Raw genomic sequence first — 18,947 nt, forward strand, 5'->3', positions numbered from 1 at the left:
CAGTGGCGACAATCAAAGTATCCTAGGAGACATTTTAACAGTTACTCCATTTACTTAATTTAATGTCAATCACCCAACCTTCAAACTGGAAGAAAAAAAGAGACTACATGCTCATTTCATGTCAATCACCCAAAAGTTTTCTGATTCAAGCATCGGAGGAGTTCGTTGCAACAATTTCAAGCATACTCTCAATGATTGTTCTTGATTTTAAGATATCGGAGATTGTTGACTTGATCATAGCTAGTGCCCATAGACCAGTAGACCACAATACACTTCATGTAGAGAGTCGGGGCATATTATTTTACCTTGACGATTTCATTACTATACATTATATTATTAATATAAGCATATTAATATTTAGAATGCGAGATCTGTTTCTGACATATTTCATTTTAATATTCATATTTCCTGGAATCCAAAACAAACAGAGAATAAGAAAGAAAGATGAAGGGGATAATGATAACACAATCAATCACCTAATGCCCGACTATCCAGCATAATCTATCGGATAATAAAACATCAAAGTCAAGATTCCCTGCTCCCTTTCCTTCTTTTACTCTTCCACTCCCATTGGCCAATCCCACTGATTAATAGTCCTCCCTTTCCCACCCGTTTCCTCGTGTCCACTTCTCCAAAACCATTTTTAAATTTTTTTAGGGATTATGAATAAATCTTAAAACAAAAATATACGTGGAGAACATGCATTTTTGTGAGAACTTTGCATTTTAAATTGCTATATTTCATTTCGAACCAAGGAATTTCAGAAAAAAAACAAGGATGGCATAGAAGCAAAGATGACGTATTTTACTCATCTTTTTTTTTTTGAATACCAAATTTCATGTTACAAAAACATTGGTGAAATGCCACATGAGTTGACTACTCACTCATCCATTCCAAAAACATAAATTAAAAATAAAATAAAAAAAGGAAAATGAGACTCACTCAAGAACCAACTCCGTTAGGAGGTGAGGTTACAGGAAACAAAGGCAGAAGTCGGGGCTCCGAGTCCCTCGGGGTATTCGCCGGCGAAGGGTGCATATAAAATCCCTTTTCCTTTATCGCTTTATCCTCTGCCTCCATATTCAAGCTACTACCACAGTTGTTGGCACCAGTTCCCCTGTTAAACGGGTCGGGTATCAGAGGGGTAACCGGGCTGAGGACCAGTGACGGAAAGTCGAGAATACTGGGTGACAGGATTTCAGGGTTTCCGTTTCGAGGCGAAACCGAGTATCCGGATAAGAATCCGGGTCTACCGTTGACTAGACCTGGGCCCAACGGGCTGATCTTCAAGTTTTTGAGGCTGCTTCTGCGCTCGTAGAGCTTATCTTTCCTTGGACCTGTCCTGATTGGTGGGATCGAGCTTCTCACCGGGTCGGGTCTGGAGGCCATCCGGGTCGTCTCAGCGGACCCAGTCAGCATTTGAACCACTTGTTTGAAGGAGGAGGTGTCGGCTTGGACGAAGGTGGTAGGGTACGGATTATTAGGTTCGGATCTGGCGTGAAAGCCATTGCTGGTCGGGCTGTTGGTGCCATGAGTCCTTGGAGAAGGAATTAGAGAAGGGTTTTGTGTTTCTTGGATTTTCATCGAGTTTTCCATCGATGGATCTGTTGTGTATGGAGAAAAAGGGGTTTGCTTTCGGAGAAGAGGAAGTGAGAGTATTTAGGGAGAGTACGAAAATCTCTTTGGTTTAGCGACAAAGTGTCGAGGCGATCATTGGCGCGTGATATGCAACTCTCCTGACATGGTCATATAACATTTGGAAGGTGGGAACACGCGCGTTGAGGGAGATCTGGGTTGTGGTTGCAACGAAAGTCCAACTGGAACCAGAAAATTGGCTGTGATTGGAATTTCAGACCAGGAGATGGTGGGGTTAGAGGGAAGAAAGAAATTGTCAAAACAACTTTCAATATTTGGCATTGACTTGGAGAATGCCAATTCAATGCTCCTATAATTAAATTAGACTTTGTTAAGTATAATTATTGGCAATAATTCTCAATTGGAAACACCCTTCATTTTATTTTGTCGAGTTTAAACATCAAAATCTATATATATAAATCAAGTTTCAGTGCTCGAGTCGAGTTTTATCATCGTTCAAAAAACTAGTCGAGTCCACGACGCATGATAACTGATAACTCCGTTGATTGAATCAACCCTTGTCCAGTTCAACTAGTACAAACAAAACATGTAAATGGGATTTGGTCTAAATTGTGGCTCTCACACGTAAAATAATTGTTCAAATAGAGCAGCGAAAATATGGGTCGTTGGATGTGTTATTTCTCCACTAATATTAAGGCCGAAAGTGATCGGAGGAATCTCGACAAATGGAAACCACACATAAATATATTGGTGGCAAGAAATTCCCTAATTTCCCCATCTGTTTGCCCTAAAAGTGGGGTTTACACAAGGTGATTTGAAGCTGCGTCAGATATCTCATAGATGAATTTTAAATGACTTCTTGTATAGTAGAAATTCGGGCAAAAACTGGTGTGAGACAAATCTCTTATTTGGATCATCCATGAAAAACTATTACTTTTTATGCTAAGAGTGTTACTTTTTATTTTGAATATCCGTAGGGTTGACCCGTATCACAGATTAAAGTCTGTAAGACGATCTCACATGAGACCCACTCGAAAATCAGAAATCTATTATTTAAATTTATAAACGATTGTAAAATAAAAAAATAATTGATTTTAAATACATATATATTAAAAAATATCCAAACAAATATAGTGGATTCAGATAATGAATTTCAAATCATTTGATTTCAAAATATCGGTCAAATAGGAACTTTAACAACAAAAAAATCATCAGAAAATATAATTGGTTGATGGCAGATCTTTTTTTCTTTTTTCTAGCTGGCATAAAAAATAGGAGTTAGGCAAGCAAGCTAATATTTATATGTACAATCCCAATAATTATATCTTTGATCAATTTTAAATGAATTTCAATCCAACAGGGAAAGAAGCCAATTATACATTCAACGTACGTGATTTGAGTCCATATTGACCATTAAGTTAATCGTGCAGACATTAAGTTAATTTATTTCATCCTTAACTAAAACTTTATCCTATAAGTTATATTAAAAAATCCGATGTGACGTTATCCAAAAATAAATAAAATCCGATGTGACATGAAAGTGAGACCTAAATCTTGTATTTGCATCTCTGGTTTTTTTAAAAAAATATATAAATATTTTATGTCCAATTATATTTTGACAAAACAAATGTCACTTTTGTCATCTCGAGAGATATAAAACGGATTCGTTAGTTAAATCATGAGTAAAACCCCGAGTGTTTATCCAAGGGGGCCACATATGTTTTATACAACGGAGTCACGGGTTTACTTGAATTTAACATAATTAAATTAGTATTTGTTTGAGTTTATTTCAAGTGATTTTCAATTTCTACGTATAATTTTTAAGATATTTATTGACTAGAAACTTAAAATATTTAAAATAAATTTTTATAAACACTACTTAAATAAACATCTTGTACAGTTAGTGAGATTTAGACTTGAGACTGCATGAGTCTTGGAGACTCACCCTTGTTACCAGAGCAATGGATCATGAGCCACATTTTTGAGAAAATTATATTTTTTTGTCATATAACTTGCGGTTTTTTCTATTTTTAGTCTTGTTATGAGTCAATTTACAATCTTAATACATCAACTTGGAATTTTTTTTCAATTTCGACCTTTTTTGTACGAAATTGAAATTGATGACATAAATTGGTTATCAGACGGCCGAGTATGTTGAGTTGGAAAATAAATTTAGAGATTTTAGTATTTGGTGGGAAAATAGACTATATAATTTTTTTTAAATAAAAAAATCACTTAACAAAATAAAATAAAATACAAAAACCAAAATTCCCATGATCTTAAAAATAAAATTAACAAAAAAAAATATTAAAAATATTCACATTCAGAAACTAAAGCTTGAAATCTGCATCTTCTCAATGGACTTTATTTTTTTATTTGCTTATGAAGAATTTAAAAAAAAAAATCAACATACATTAATTTCCCACCATAAATAAAATTCACATTAATTTTCCAACTCAGCATACACGGGCGTCAGTTAAGCAATTTCCGAAAGCCAATTTCATTTTTGGGAAAAAATAGGACCGAATTAGAAAAAATGTAAATTAATGTACTAAAACAACAAATTGACTCGTAACAAGCCTAAAATTAAAAAAAGATGAACAAGTTACGGGACCAAAAATATACATTTCTCTATGTTTTTCATGTAATGTAACGCGTACGGGTGAGTTTATGTGGAAAATATACGCGACTCTCTTCGGACACCACCCACATGGTATCATTAAAACACTCGTGTAAAAGAGTCTCATTGGGTCCCGACTCCCTTAAAGTGGCAAAATTTTTTATTGTAATATTTCTCGAGCAGAATTAATTACTACAAAGGGGGCCTCCCATGTTAAATGGGCCTGAATCCACACTACAGAAAATTCGATCGGTTGTACCAATATTTATAAATGGCATGCCCTCAACAGTCAACAATATCGGATCATGCATTGCAGACAACCTTGTATCTTAGGCCGAACTAAAATTGCAGTGTATGGACTTAATCGATTATTATTAGAACTAAAAAACTTACAAGAAAAAGTGAAAAATTGTCTGATTTTTTTAGAGGAGAACAACTCATCTTTGGTGAGTAGGCGGACAGGACGTCCATGGTTGTGGAGATAGGAGAAGGCGATGGATCAGATGGTTAATTAAGCAATGGTGATAGGACTAATTAACCGATATGGTTCTGAATTCTGATCATGCCTTAGTATTTTACTCTATTATTCTATTAAAATTATTGAATGTCATCATTTCCATGCCTAGCTAACAAAGTTATCGGAGTAGAAGCAGCTCTAATTAAGCAATCTCTATTAGCATTACGGGTGCAAACGAGTCAAGTTACTCGTGAATATATAGCTCGGTCAAAATTCGACTCAAGCTTGATTTGATCGAGCTCGAGTAGCTCGAATCTTCAGTCGAGTTTAGTTTTAATTGTTTCGACTCGAGTAACTCGCGAGCTTCTTGAATATATTATTTTTTTAGAGGATAAATAATTTATCGTAAATTTTGACAATACAAATCCTAATTTTTTTCAAGTTTGAGATCAATCTCTATTATGATATAAATACTTTTGATTTTTCAAAAAGAGTTTGATATTTTCACGAGCCAACTCCGAACTTAAAATTGAATACTCGATTGAGTTTGAGTCAAGCTCGAATCTATAAAATTTAAATCGATTCGAACTCGAGTAGTATTACTCGACTCGTGTGCACCACATGGCACCCCATGCAACATTGCAAAAATATTTAAATATTATATATATATTGTGGACAAGGTTATAAGATCTAGAAGTTCAAACAAGACGTCAATAGATTTTAATGGGTCCGGCGGTCATAAATTCTTGGCAAGCACATTATAAATTACGCAATTTCTTCCAAAACTGTCATTGACAAATTAACGAGTCATGTGCGATATCATAAATTGGTCATTTACATTCACAACATACATATTTCCTCCCACCATGAATGCGTGATTAGTGATTGACAATTCATTCAGTGATCCATTAAATTAAATGCAATTCTTCGCCTAACCAATTACATACATACGCTTAATTTTTATCATGAATCACAAATAAATAAATATAAAATTAATAAATAATTAATACAAACATGTTTAAGTTTAACCATATCGATAAACATTCTATTGTTATTTACACTCTTTTTCTTCATGGAATTTAGATAACATAAATTAAGTGGAGTGCAAATAACATTAGCTCGAGTGCAAATTAACATTAAGTATATACATTTCTTCCCAAATGTCGAAATAATTTTTCATTCCTACATGTACGCCTGCTAGGTTCGTTGATCATATTCTAATACGCTTGATTTGGTAAATTCTTAAGGATCAACACGAGCCACTAAATTCCTTAGCCTCTCAGCTATTCTTGTAGCTCTATACTCTGGCGCAGACCCTCCAATCTGCGAACAAATTAATTAGAAGAAACCAAACAAGAACATTATTAATTACCCAAACTGCAGATCCAAGAATTCAAAAGATAGGGGCTTGCTAGTCCATCTAAATGAATTACTGGCCCTGTTCTTACAACAGAGAGTAGAGCAACAAAGAATTTATTTTCAGCTATGAAATTTAAAAAACTTAAAATCCTTTGTAAGATCAAGGAGCAAAAGGATATAGTTATTCTACTTTTATGTAATAACATAAAGGGTTTAAAGAAAGGGACCACTCCCAGTCTCCCACCCTCTAACTATGCCATTGGGTTTAGGGTTAGTTCGACCCTACCTTGGGATATAACTCCAGATTTTATTCAATTGCTAGGCCACCATGCATTGGGTAACGTGAAAAAACACATTTCGTTGCTCTAGAGATGGTAGATAGGGTAGAATAAATCTGGATTTAGATAGGAGCATCACTCTCGATACTTAGATTTTCCTAAAATGTTATATTTTTCCTCTCTAGATCAAAGTATATATGCATTGAAAAGAAAAGAAACGATTAAATATTTAAGCTTGCTATTATCTCCCCTTTGGAATTCCTGGATAGCTCGATCTAATTTAAGAAAGATCAACACATTAATCTACGTCTATACCTCACAATGTATTGTATGGTATACCGCATTTTCTTGTTCTGAGAAACTGGCATTGGCAATCTCTGCATCTTCCTCTTGTAGTATCCGAATAGTTTCCCGAAACAGAAACTGACTGTTGAAGCTAGCTATCAGAATGACCTCAAGAACAGAACCCATGGAATTAACGTTGATTTCTAGAGGTTTTAAGCCTCCGTTGTTGAGTCCCATTAACAAGTTTTTCTTCTGCTTAGTTTTCTCCAAGTTCAATTCCAGCTTCTTGATGTAATTGGTAGCTACTTCCAGTTGATTCAGCAGTGAAACCGCTCCTCCCTGTGGCACAAAACAAATTCTCATCAAAAGCAAAACTCATAACCAACAGACGAGGCTGCATGCATGATGCAAAGAAAAAAGTATTAGTATAATCAAATGGAGAAACTTATTTAGATAAATGAATTATGAACTGTATGGGATTGCCGTGGCACGAGAGAACTGAGCTTGGAGCACATGGATTTCATCTGACTTCTCCGGTTTTTCTCCACAGTTTTCCTGTCAGGTTTGGACGAACTAGGGCTTCGATCCATCAGTAAAAAATATATGTGTCCCTCCTTATTAATGTGTATATGTATATTTTTCAAATAGAGACTCTGCAGATTATAAAAGTGAAACACAAGCATTGTATACTACATTAGATTAATGAGTTTAAATCACTTTAAATTAAAGCGTTATTCTTGAAGCTTTCCAGAAAGTGATATGATGTGAAAAAGGATGTCTTACATATTTCTGAATGAAAGTAAAGTGGTTTTGTAAAAGGAATAGTGAAGGGGTCCGACGTTATAATCTGCGGGGACCGAAAATGCACAAATCTTGAACCATTTAACCACCACCATTCTTTAAATTTAGAAATTAAGAACAAAAAAATTCTAAAATGATTGTATCGTAGCGGCTTGTACTAGATTTAATTTATGTTTTATCGGGAGTAATTTTCTTCATATTTTTAACATCGTTAGATTAGATCATATGAATCTTTTATATTTTAATGAAAATTGATATAATGTGTTGATGATTAAGAACTAAAATTTCACGTCATCGTAGTGAGAAAACCATCATTCCATGTTTATTTAATGTGTGATCACTTTCCGTTTGCTTGACTTTTGTTGTTCCATGTGGTTGACTGTTGATGCTCCAACTTAACAACTTCCGGGCCTTAGTGTTTCAGTGTTACCTATTGTATTTTTTCACGAAATGATTCGTTGGTAGTAGTACCGATATGAAGGTCGTAGTACTGATATGTTTTAGTTCCCTAGGTTGCGACAAGGAAGACGATTGTTGGTTAATGGCATTTAAAAAATAATAATATATAGCACTGAGTTTGTAATTGCTAAAAATATTCTAATGGGTGCTTTCGATCTTATTAAATATTTATTTATCATTGATGATCAGCGTATCGGAGCCACTTTAATTTATTTGAAGGAAAAACGCATTCATAATCACGCACGTGAGCAAAAAAAGGTTAACCGTAATATATACCTCGATTCAACAATGCCCTTTGGATTTTTTTAGTGTGCTTATGTATTCAATTATAATATGCTCCATGCGAGAATTTCCTACCATCACTCATCAGACAATTGCTACAAGTCAAGAATACTTAATTTTGAAGTTTTTAAGTAACAGACTCCCGAAAAAAGATACACCCTATTAGTGTATTTATATTTTTTAGGGTTAATTGCATACACAAATTTATTGGTGAAAATTGTAAATTTCATGTGTTTTCAACTTTTGAGCACACATACTCATAAAACACGTACAGACAAGAGGGGTATGTCCTCGAGATACATGGAGTTAAGATATTTTTTTCCATAAGGGTTTTACCAATATCATAATTTTACAAGGATAATATATGCAATTAACCCATCTTTTTAAGCCTACTCCTTAAGTATACATTTGCATACATAAACAGTCTTGTAATCTCTCTCATTCTATTATGATATCGATTCATTAACGATTCATGTTCCCCTCTACCTATAAGCTTGTCAAAAAGACTTTAAATCTCTCAATCCAATGTTAGGTGGGATTTTAATAAGATGGGGCCCACGTCAAAATAAAATATTCAGAAATCACGAATCCCACATCGAAAGTTTCTAAAAATGAACGAGGAAAATTTGTTATAAATTGAGTCTTCCTTGTTTGTTTTTAGTATCCCAAAATCAAAAGCTTTTCAGCTTTGATAAAAAGAGAGTGCATAGAAAAAAAAGAGTGTATTTTTTTTCTTGAGTGCGGGAATTCTCTTTTGTGAGTTAGAGAAAATATTTTCTCGGTATACTCGGGATTGGGATCGTGAGATATTGAGTGTATTGGTGTATACACTTGTTGTAATATTTCTTCCGGTAATAAAAGTTGCAGTGCTCCGTAGACGTAGCCTATTTTGGGTGAACCACGTAAATCTTTGTGTTCTTGTTGGTTGTTTTATTCCGCATTATTGGGTACTATTATCATCGTGATCGGCATCACTTAGGGGTAATTCCCCAACAACTGGTATCAGAGCCTTGTTGTGAAAATTCTTAAAAATTCTGAGTATGCTCTGTGGTTGCAGCTTTGTCTGATCTTCCACATCAGAAAAGATTTTTTAGATTTTTTCACAAGGCTAGAGAAGTGATGGCCGGAGATGATGGATCGGGACCGGGAATCAACAAGTTCGACGGAACAGATTTTTCGTTCTGGCGGTTACAGATTAGAGATTGTCTGTATAGCAGGAAGTTGCATCAACCTCTATCTGGAAAGAAGCCAGAAAAGATGGAGGATGATGACTGGAAGCTTCTTGACCGACAAGTGTTAGGGGTAATACGATTGACCCTAACGAAGAACGTGGCACATAACGTGGCGGAGGCAAAAACAACGGAGGAGATGATGTCCATTTTATCGGACATGTACGAAAAGCCATCGGCAAATAACAAAGTACATCTCATGAAGAAGTTATTCAACTTGAAGATGGGAGGAGGTGCTTCGGTGGCTAAACACATCAATGAGTTCAACACGATTGTTTCTCAGCTAACATCGGTTGAAATTAATTTTGATGATGAGATTCGTGCACTTATTCTTTTGGCGTCTTTACCAAATGTTTGGGAACCAATGCGGGCAGCGATTAGCAACTCTGTTGGAAAAAGAAAGCTACAATTTAATGATGTCAGAGATCAAATTCTTGCCGAGGAAGTTCGCAAGATGGATTCTGGTGAAGGAACATCATCAAGTTCTGCTCTAAATCTCGAGAATAGAGGAAGGGGCAGGAGTGGCGAAAAGAGTTTTAACCAATGGCATGGTGGGTCCAAGTCAAGAAATGGAAAAGACAAAAGCAACTTTGAAAAGAATGTGAAGTGCTGGAGCTGTGGTGAGACTGGTCATTTGAAAAAGAATTGCAAATCAACAAAGAACAACGCTAATGTTGTTACTGAGGAGGTACATGATGCTCTGCTATTATCCATGGAAAGCCCTGTTGATTCTTGGGTTATGGACTCGGGAGCTTCGTTTCATACCACTGGTAATCGTGATGTATTCGATAATTACATTGCGGGAAATTACGGAAAAGTTTTCCTGGCTGATGATAATTGTATGGGTGATATCCGGATGAAGATGACAAATGAATCTGTCTGGAAAATCAACAAAGTAAGACATGTACCAAAGTTGACACACAATCTGATTTCAGTGGGACAGCTTGACGACGAAGGCCATAAGGTGACCTTTGGTGATGGTTCCTGGAAAGTGAGAAAGGGAGCCATGATTGTTGCTCGAGGAAAGAAAACTGGAACACTTTATATGTCTTCCAGTTTGAGAAAGAAATTAGCGGCTGTTGATGCTGGAGCTAATTCAAGTCTATGGCATAGTAGGCTTGGGGATACGAGTGAAAAGGGAATGAAGATGCTTGTTTCAAACGGAAAGCTACCGGGATTAAAGATCGTTGAACACAAGCTGTGTGAAGCTGTATTTTTTGGAAAGCAGAAAAAGGTGAGCTTTTCAAAAGAGGTCAGAGAACCGATATCGGCGGATTTGGAGCTGGTACATACTGATGTATATGGACTATCTCCTGTGACATCCCTTGAAGATCACTCAAGATATTATGGCACTACTGTTGACGATTCGAGCAGGAGATTTTGGTTTTATTTTGTGAAAAATAAATCGGATGTTTATGAGACCTTTAAACAGTGGGAGTTAGCCATGGAAGATGTGATGGATTTGCTGTCATCCAATCACATGTGGAGGTTGTCAGAACTTCCTGAAGGTAAAAAAGTTTTACAGAGCAAGTGGGAGTACCGGTTAGAAAATGACGGTAGCAAGCGGTACAAAGAAATACTTGTTGTAAAAGGTGAAAAGAAAGTCATTGGTTACACTGATATTTTCTCTCTGGTGGCAAAGTTAACTACTATCAGGACTGTACTTGGATTGATGGTAAAAGAAGATTTACATCTTGAACAGTTAGATGTAAAGACGATGTTTCTTCATGGTGAGCTAGATGAAGAAATGAATCAATCACAGGGATTTGAAGTACGAGGGAAAGAGAAAATGGTGTGCAAACTTCAGAAGAGCTTGTATGGTCTCAAACAAGCTCCAAGACAGTGGTACAAGAAGTTTGATGGTGTAATGAATAATGATGGTTTTCTGAGGTATCAGTCTGATCACTGTTGTCATGTGAAGCTTGATGGTTATTATATCATACTACTGATATATGTAGATGATATGTTGATAGCAGGAGCTTGTCTGGATGAGATTGATAAACTCGGGAAAGAGTTATCAAATGAATTTGCTTTGAAGGATTTGGGTGGTGCAAAACAAATCCTTGGAATGAGGATCCTTAGAGATCGGGTGAATGGAGTCTTGAAGCTTGAGAAGATTCCTGAAAGCAAAAATCCAGCTGAGATGCTCACGAAGGCTGTTATCATTGAAAAACTGAAGTTGTGTTTGACTTCAGTTGGTCTCCTGGACTAACAAAGGAGGTATGAGCTGCTGCACTGATGGTGTGAAGACATGATTGAAATCAAGTCTTCAAGTGGGAGAATTGTTAGGTGGGATTTTAATAAGATGGGGCCCACGTCAAAATAAAATATTCAGAAATCACGAATCCCACATCGAAAGTTTCTAAAAATGAACGAGGAAAATTTGTTATAAATTGAGCCTTCCTTGTTTGTTTTTAGTATCCCAAAATCAAAAGCTTTTCAGCTTTGATAAAAAGAGAGTGCATAGAAAAAAAAGAGTGTATTTTTTTTCTTGAGTGCGGGAATTCTCTTTTGTGAGTTAGAGAAAATATTTTCTCGGTATACTCGGGGTTGGGATCGTGAGATATTGAGTGTATTGGTGTATACACTTGTTGTAATATTTCTTCCGGTAATAAAAGTTGCAGTGCTCCGTGGACGTAGCCTATTTTGGGTGAACCACGTAAATCTTTGTGTTCTTGTTGGTTGTTTTATTCCGCATTATTGGGTACTATTATCATCGTGATCGGCATCACTTAGGGGTAATTCCCCAACATCCAAAACAAAGCATATTGAATTCTGTCGGTTCTCGAGTGCATGGTTTAGTCTCATTTTTCAGGAAATCAATAAACCAAATCAACGATCGTGATTATTTTCATATTTTATGTATCATTGAACAAAGATATTGCTATACCTTAGCTTCAAAAATGTCAGCGCGCACAAGCAAATAAATATTGCAGGGTAAAAGCATAAAGCATTCACTCCACACTATGCAATGGAAGATCATGCTCACTTTATGTGTGTACCCCATGTGCTTGTGTGCCCTTCCTTCTTGTGTGGAACCAAATCTGGATATTTTGTTATCTAACACTGATGGACCATTATTTTTATAAATGATCTTCTTCAGTGTATTACCAAAAAAAAACATTTGTCCACCATATCCATTTTCCCAAATATCTCGTGCCGAATGTTTAACATCTACCTTGTATAAAATTATTTGGATTTGAAGTAGCGATCTATCATCTGGATTTCACATGACTTCGATTTATTAGGATTCAAAATAACAAATGGTTATCAGTGACAATTAATCCATTTACATATTTTTCTCTCGTACCAATTTTTACTTCATCGACGTGATTATCATGCATCATTTGTTTTTTTAGTAGGAGAAATGGTTTGTTACAACTAGTTATCGAACACAAGACATCGTTATAAATTTGTGACTTTGATATCAGATGAGTTATAAAACATCGGTAAATAATTTATAATTTATTTGATATCTAAGAGAAATGATCCGCTCTCGAGTTCCTTCACAATTCTTACCGTGAAATACCGTCTAACCTAGTACTGTTATAGAAGAGAAGATGAAGAAATGTTATGCACGCAAGAGTAGCGGCGTAAAAATACCAATCTCGTGATAATCGAAAGATATTAAAAAAAAAAAGTTTGACTAAAATTCAATATTTGTAATATCTCTATTCCAACAGTGCACGCGAAAATCAAGGGATCTGTGAAATAAAATTAGTAGACTGGATTCAATACACCAGCCCCCCACAACCAATAAATGGTCGTGAATTCCGTATACAAATTTGCAATTAATTTCTAAACCCTCAATTGACTTCTAGCTTAGCATAATTAATTATTAATAATACACAGCTAGCTAGAAAAAGAAAACGAATGTGAGTAAAATTTTGTGCAACATTGACGATGCATATGCCCAATTCTAAATAAATGTTCCGATCTTCACTCTTTTGTTTAATCCTTTTGAAGAGGCCCGATCTTGTATTCTAAGCCAACTTCTTCTGCTTTTGAAGAAGTATAAAAAACAGGTAAAAGAGGATGGTACATACCTGTAATAAAATGGAATATCACTCAAGTTATAAGATAACTTCATGTCTTTAAAAGCTATGAAGCAAGATAACAATTCGTCGTGTAAACATGAATTACCCATGTACGAGCACACAATAGGGAATTGGGAGTATGACCAGATTTCCCAAGTTTATATCAAATAAGACAAAATGTTACATACTACCGAAATAAAAGCATGGCGATTGAATGTCGTGTGCTCGTATTTTACAAAGAGCATGAGACCTAATCATCCCGTTTACATACTGAAACACTAGCAATTCAAGAAGAGACAGCTTGACACAACATTTTAATTACACTGGATCAGGCAAAACCAAAAAGGTCCGTGTTGGGCTGAAAATCAAGAAAATTTTGGTTTAGGCATCGGCTTAGTGGTTTGATGAGTAGGACCAAGTTTTTGAATCCAATGAAGCAATCCCTTCTTATGGTCACGACATGCTGGGTTCTGTAATAGATTGAGGGTCCCATCACGAGCCAACGAAAACTCAAACTCCTCTAGCACCTTCACTATCTGCCAAAATTCGGGCCTCTTGTCTGGATGTAACGACCAGCATTGTTCAATCAAAGCTTTCATGGCCAGGGGGCAGTCGAAAGGTATAGAGGGCCTCAAATTCTGAAATGGTACCTTTTGTTATGCATATGCATTTGAGAAAATCACGAAACATATCAAAGAGAAACGGCTGTACCTTGTTCACCACAGCAAAAGCGGCTTGTATAGGCGTCATATCTTCATAAGGGATGGTTCCAACCACGAGTTCCCATAGAATGAGTCCAAAGCTATACACATCGACCTTCTTTCCATAATGCTTTCTTTTAATCATTTCGGGAGCCATCCATCTATAAGTTCCTGGATCATCTGCCAAAAAATCACACTGTGCATCATCGCATGCAGTGCCAAAATCAGCAACTTTCAGGTGGAAATCTTCACTAATCAGAACATTTTCGGGTTTGAGATCCCTGTGAATAACACCCTGTGAGTGAATAAATTCCATTCCTCGTGCAATATCCAAAGCCATCGAGATTAACTTTTGCAATGGAAGAGATTTATGCTCAAGCTTGTGCAAGTATGCCCTCAACGAGCCCTCCATCAAATACTCAGTGACAATACAAAAGACTAGAGGTTTTCGGCATGCCCCTACGAGCTACATTTTGGAAAAAAAAAACATTAGTAAGAAATCAGGATAACTCAGATTCGAAAACAATAAGATCAAAATTTAGTCAATAGTATAACTGAAATCCCAACAAAAAAAGAGGAAAATCAAATAAAGAACTGTTGAGCGAAAATGAGTACCTTAATGACATTTTGATGGTGGAGACGAGACAAGAGAGTAACCTCTCTAACGAATTGCTTCTCCAACCGAGCACCTAAATCTCCATTTTCGTCATCATCCGGGACCCTAATAATTTTAACTGCAACAGGTTCTTCCACGTAAAGCCCATGGTAAAGCTGACTATGTGACCCGTGTGCAAATCTTAACCCTAAAAATAATTTTGAAAGATCAATCATCTGCTCATCAGCAGTATCTACAGAAGTGACTTTTCCCCCACCATGATCAAAATACTTTGTCCAACCCGAATCCTTGCGACTTTTAGCCTTCCCATGAAACTTCATTGACGTGAAGTGCCTAAGGGGGCTATGGTTCCTCGAAAACCTTGAAGGAGGAGACTTGGTTTCATGGGAATCCTTACGGAACAACTTGCCAACGATTCCTTTCTCGTGTTCTTTCCTTTGTGGATGTGGGGTTGAGAATCTCCTCTGAAGCGACCTAGCTTCCCTAAAGGTATCAGAAAGCTTTGTTTCAGGGTGGGGGGATATAGCCCTCTGTGTATTTGCTGTAGGATGTCGCTGGATTTGGACGAGATTTGGTCCTGGTATCGGATTATTTACTCTACCTGGTTCCGGTCTAGATTTGACAGATGATGATCTATTAGGCTGAATGGTGAAAGGAACAGACCCCAATCTTGAAGCATCCAACCGGTGACAAATAGTGTGAGAAAAATTTGTTCTCCTTATCCAAGAAGTTGCCTCTTCATCCATTTATGGTGATTTAATATTGCCTGTATATAGTCACTACTAGGTGCGCCTTTTCTTCCTCCTTTAGAACAAAATTATGACCATAAAATCTCCATAGTGCTCACAATCACCAAACTAAAATTCCATCAAAATATAAAGAGGGGAGATCAAATTCCACAACCATCAGAGTTTCAGAACCCTGAAACCAATCAAGAGCACATAAAACCATAAAATAAACGAGTGAATCAATATATCGCAGCTACAACCAAAATAAAAATACCCTTCAAAGATCACATTTCACATTCAAACAAAGTTTAAAATCACAATAAAACTGCAGACAGATAAAACTAATTTTTGAATCCACGAATCCACCAATATTGCATGCAGACCAGGAAAAATTAAAAACCTTCAAATATTTCATACCCCGTCAAAATCAGACAAAAAGATTACAAAACAAATACAAACCCCCTTAAACTGCAAAATTAAATCCCACCTTGAAATCCCCCGAAAAAGTACCCACAGGATGAATCAATACGCTATCCTACAAAATACCGATAATCAAAATTACCCTGTCCTACAAAATATCGATATCAATAAACATGAAAAAAAAACAACCCTGTTCTCAATTTTCTCGAAATTTAAGGAAAACCCACCATTAAACACGCCATTGACCACCAAACAATACAAATAATTGATCATAAAAAAAAAATGATATCAGTCCCCTCCCATTCGATAGCCCAAAACAACAAGACTAGCAATATTAGGATTTTGTACTAACCCAGAGAGTAAATCTCTCACGCCATTCTTCCTTTTATTCAAGCTATCATCTAAAACCAAGTTCTTTGCACATAATCCATCTCAGAACGCACCATTATTTCGTCAACAGATAAATAAAACTCACGTACGACTACGAGAGACAACACACAGGTACCATTATGTGAAGAACCAACACGTATAATTCCCAAGACACCCAAGAAAAAATGAATAACAAATACAAGTATTTTACACGGCGATGAGCTGAGTGATTCGTCGGCGAGCCCGGTTATGGTGGAGGCTGACGCTGAGGCGTGGTCCAATCATCGCAAAGTCAAGAAGGGGGATAGGAGAGAGAAAAAAGTAGGAAAGAGGAATATTAATAGTACACATACACGATGTAGAATACAAAAGGGTCAATCTCAAAAGGAATGGCAAGTAGGTAACGGGACAAATGAAGATGGAAAACTCAGATATTTTGTGGATTTCCTTTCTTGATGAATAAATATGTGTGTATAAACGTAAAGATTGTACCTTTTGCACGGATACGAGTGATTGCAGTTCGTTTGGAGGCGTCTTGTGGTGTTGTTCTGCTTCTTGTTGGATATTCTTCTACAATTAATCGAGAAAGTAAAACTTTTTTATTTTTGCCAAAAACTTATATGAGACGATCTTACGGGTCATATTTTATGTAGACAGATCTCTTATTTGAGTCATCCATGGAAAAGTATTGCTTTTTATGCTCAGAATATTACTTTTTATTATAACTATCAGTATGATTGACACGTCTCACAGATAAAGATCTGTGAACAAGAGACACCTTCTTTATTTTTTTGTCACAAGAACAAGAGACACCTTCTTTATTTTTTTTTTTCACAACTATAAATATCTTATTTTCTTAATATGTCACAAATATATAGTCTAATATCTATATTTAATACTATTTTATTAATTTATCCATGTTTATTAAATGTATTACTTGCTAGTAAAATGAGAATTTTATCAGTAAAATCTTTTTTTTCCAATAATTTTCTTAATTTGAGTTAAACCATTGTTGTTACGCCAGAGTGACTCATCATATTTTTTTGTTCGAGTGTGTCTCCTGTGAGATGGATCAACCATACCGATATTCACAATAAAAAATAATATTCTTAGAATAAAATGTAATAATTTTTCATGGATGGCCCAAATAAAATATGTCTCATAAAAATATAACATGTGAGACCGTCTCAAACAAATTTTTGTTTTTTTTTATTATTATACATTAAATATAGTCAAATTTGTCAATAGCAAGTAGTTCAATTTTAATGTTAATTAATGTTGCTTCATAGAGGCAGGTTGTGGGTCGGTCTGCTCCAGTTGTCGAGTTTCGATGCCCAAAATGGAATCTTTCTAATTTGAAGGAACATTTAGGGTATTCGATATTTTCGCTAAATTGCTCATGCGTAAGATTGTGAAGAAGAAAAGCTCAAGAACCTTACTTGCACCAAGAGATTCTGACTTAGTGCAAGTCAGATTATTATTATCGTTAAATATATGTTATTTTTTTATATTTTGAAAATATGAAAGGCAAAGGGAAAAATATCGTGTTTCTTTACTCTTTATATATCGAAAAACATTTCAATTCTAATTATCTTACAAAATTTCCAGCACTTGATTTTACCATTCCAATTGCAATTTCTATTTAGGTGTTTTTCATAAGATAATAATAACACGGCAAAAACTTGTGCGAAACGTCTCACGTGTTGTATTTTGCGAGACAAATATCTTATTTGGGTCATCCATTAAAAAATATTATTTTTTATGCTAAGAGTATTACTTTTTATTGTGAATATCAGTAGGGTTGACCCGACTCATAGATAAAGATTCGTGAGATCATCTCACCTACTCTAATAACACAGTTGTGATAGTTTCTTCATTTTTGGAAATAACGTATTGGTGTCGATAACGTTTATTTTAATGGTAAAAATTTTATGTTTCATCATCTGTAGTGATTTTATACATTCGAATTAGCACAGTAAGAAACCTTTGTCGTTAAGTATATGTTGCACAATATATCAAATAGTACAGATAGGTTTTATCAATAAAACCAGCGAGCAATATAGTGAAAAGAAAACAATAGAGAAACGCTATAAATGAAGTAAACCAAACTGAGGCATGTACGAAGTACATTGTCCTTAACACAGACTCGTCCCCTCCTGTATATGATTCGAGGATCGTCTTGGACATCTGCTTCCTAGGATACAATGGAACAACCAGCAGTAATTTAGCACGAGACACTACTAGGACGAATTGAAAACGTACCTTTATTTTATCACCGAGATTTAACGGAGACCAAATGAAAAGCTAACTATAAGAAATGCAAGATAATACTTGAAAGAGAAAAGATTTTCATGTACATGAAATGAGGAAATGAACACACTATTGATAACCCCAAAATGCATACCAAGAGTCATGCAAGATTAATTAACTCAATTAATCTTCAACTCAAGAATATGAAGAACCAAAACTCTTCAACTAACTCAAGAATTTGGAGAGCCAAAAGACATTCCCACGTTCATGAGACATAATTTTTATTCAAACTTCTTTAAATTTATATATATAAATCAAAAAAAATTTATGTGAGAAATTATTCGAATATATTTCAGAGTCATAACGCCGTGAACACCACTCCCAATTCACGAGGATATACGCCACTGATTTTTACCACCTGAACTTGTTTAAGAGTGCATGCTACTTACTACAAGCTGAA

The 18,947-nt window shown here is 35.6% G+C and overlaps 3 protein-coding genes across 6 annotated transcripts; all 3 read right to left on the reverse strand.

Moving 5' to 3' along the window:
- Positions 1-783: 783 nt before the first annotated feature.
- Positions 784-1,953, reverse strand: LOC140836025 (VQ motif-containing protein 4-like). Its single transcript, XM_073201442.1, has one exon. It carries the CDS (start codon positions 1,594-1,596, stop codon positions 943-945), a length of 654 nt encoding a protein of 217 aa, XP_073057543.1. The 5' UTR covers positions 1,597-1,953; the 3' UTR covers positions 784-942.
- A 3,885-nt stretch (positions 1,954-5,838) lies between these two features.
- On the reverse strand, positions 5,839-7,269 carry LOC140836026 (transcription factor bHLH162-like). The gene is made up of 3 exons (XM_073201443.1): positions 7,066-7,269; positions 6,626-6,934; positions 5,839-5,996 (listed from the first exon to the last, which is right to left on the reverse strand). The coding sequence occupies exons 1-3, from the start codon at positions 7,183-7,185 to the stop codon at positions 5,916-5,918; spliced, it is 510 nt and encodes a 169-aa protein (XP_073057544.1). The 5' UTR covers positions 7,186-7,269; the 3' UTR covers positions 5,839-5,915.
- Positions 7,270-13,069: 5,800 nt separating this feature from the next.
- LOC140836765 (serine/threonine/tyrosine-protein kinase HT1-like) lies at positions 13,070-16,671 on the reverse strand. Of its 4 annotated transcripts, none has more exons than XM_073202520.1 (5): positions 16,449-16,671; positions 15,936-15,983; positions 14,720-15,641; positions 14,115-14,570; positions 13,070-14,041 (listed from the first exon to the last, which is right to left on the reverse strand). In XM_073202520.1, exons 3-5 carry the CDS (start codon positions 15,464-15,466, stop codon positions 13,769-13,771), a joined length of 1,476 nt encoding a protein of 491 aa, XP_073058621.1. In that variant the 5' UTR covers positions 15,467-15,641; positions 15,936-15,983; positions 16,449-16,671; the 3' UTR covers positions 13,070-13,768. The 4 variants fall into 4 exon arrangements, with proteins under 4 accessions (XP_073058621.1, XP_073058622.1, XP_073058619.1 ...); XM_073202521.1 differs by having other exon boundaries at positions 15,936-15,978; positions 16,449-16,662; XM_073202518.1 differs by lacking the exon at positions 15,936-15,983 and having other exon boundaries at positions 16,449-16,662.
- Between the last annotated feature and the right edge of the window lie 2,276 nt (positions 16,672-18,947).

This window comes from Primulina eburnea, chromosome 7 (assembly GCF_022965805.1).
Source record: "Primulina eburnea isolate SZY01 chromosome 7, ASM2296580v1, whole genome shotgun sequence".
NCBI lineage: Eukaryota > Viridiplantae > Streptophyta > Magnoliopsida > Lamiales > Gesneriaceae > Primulina > Primulina eburnea.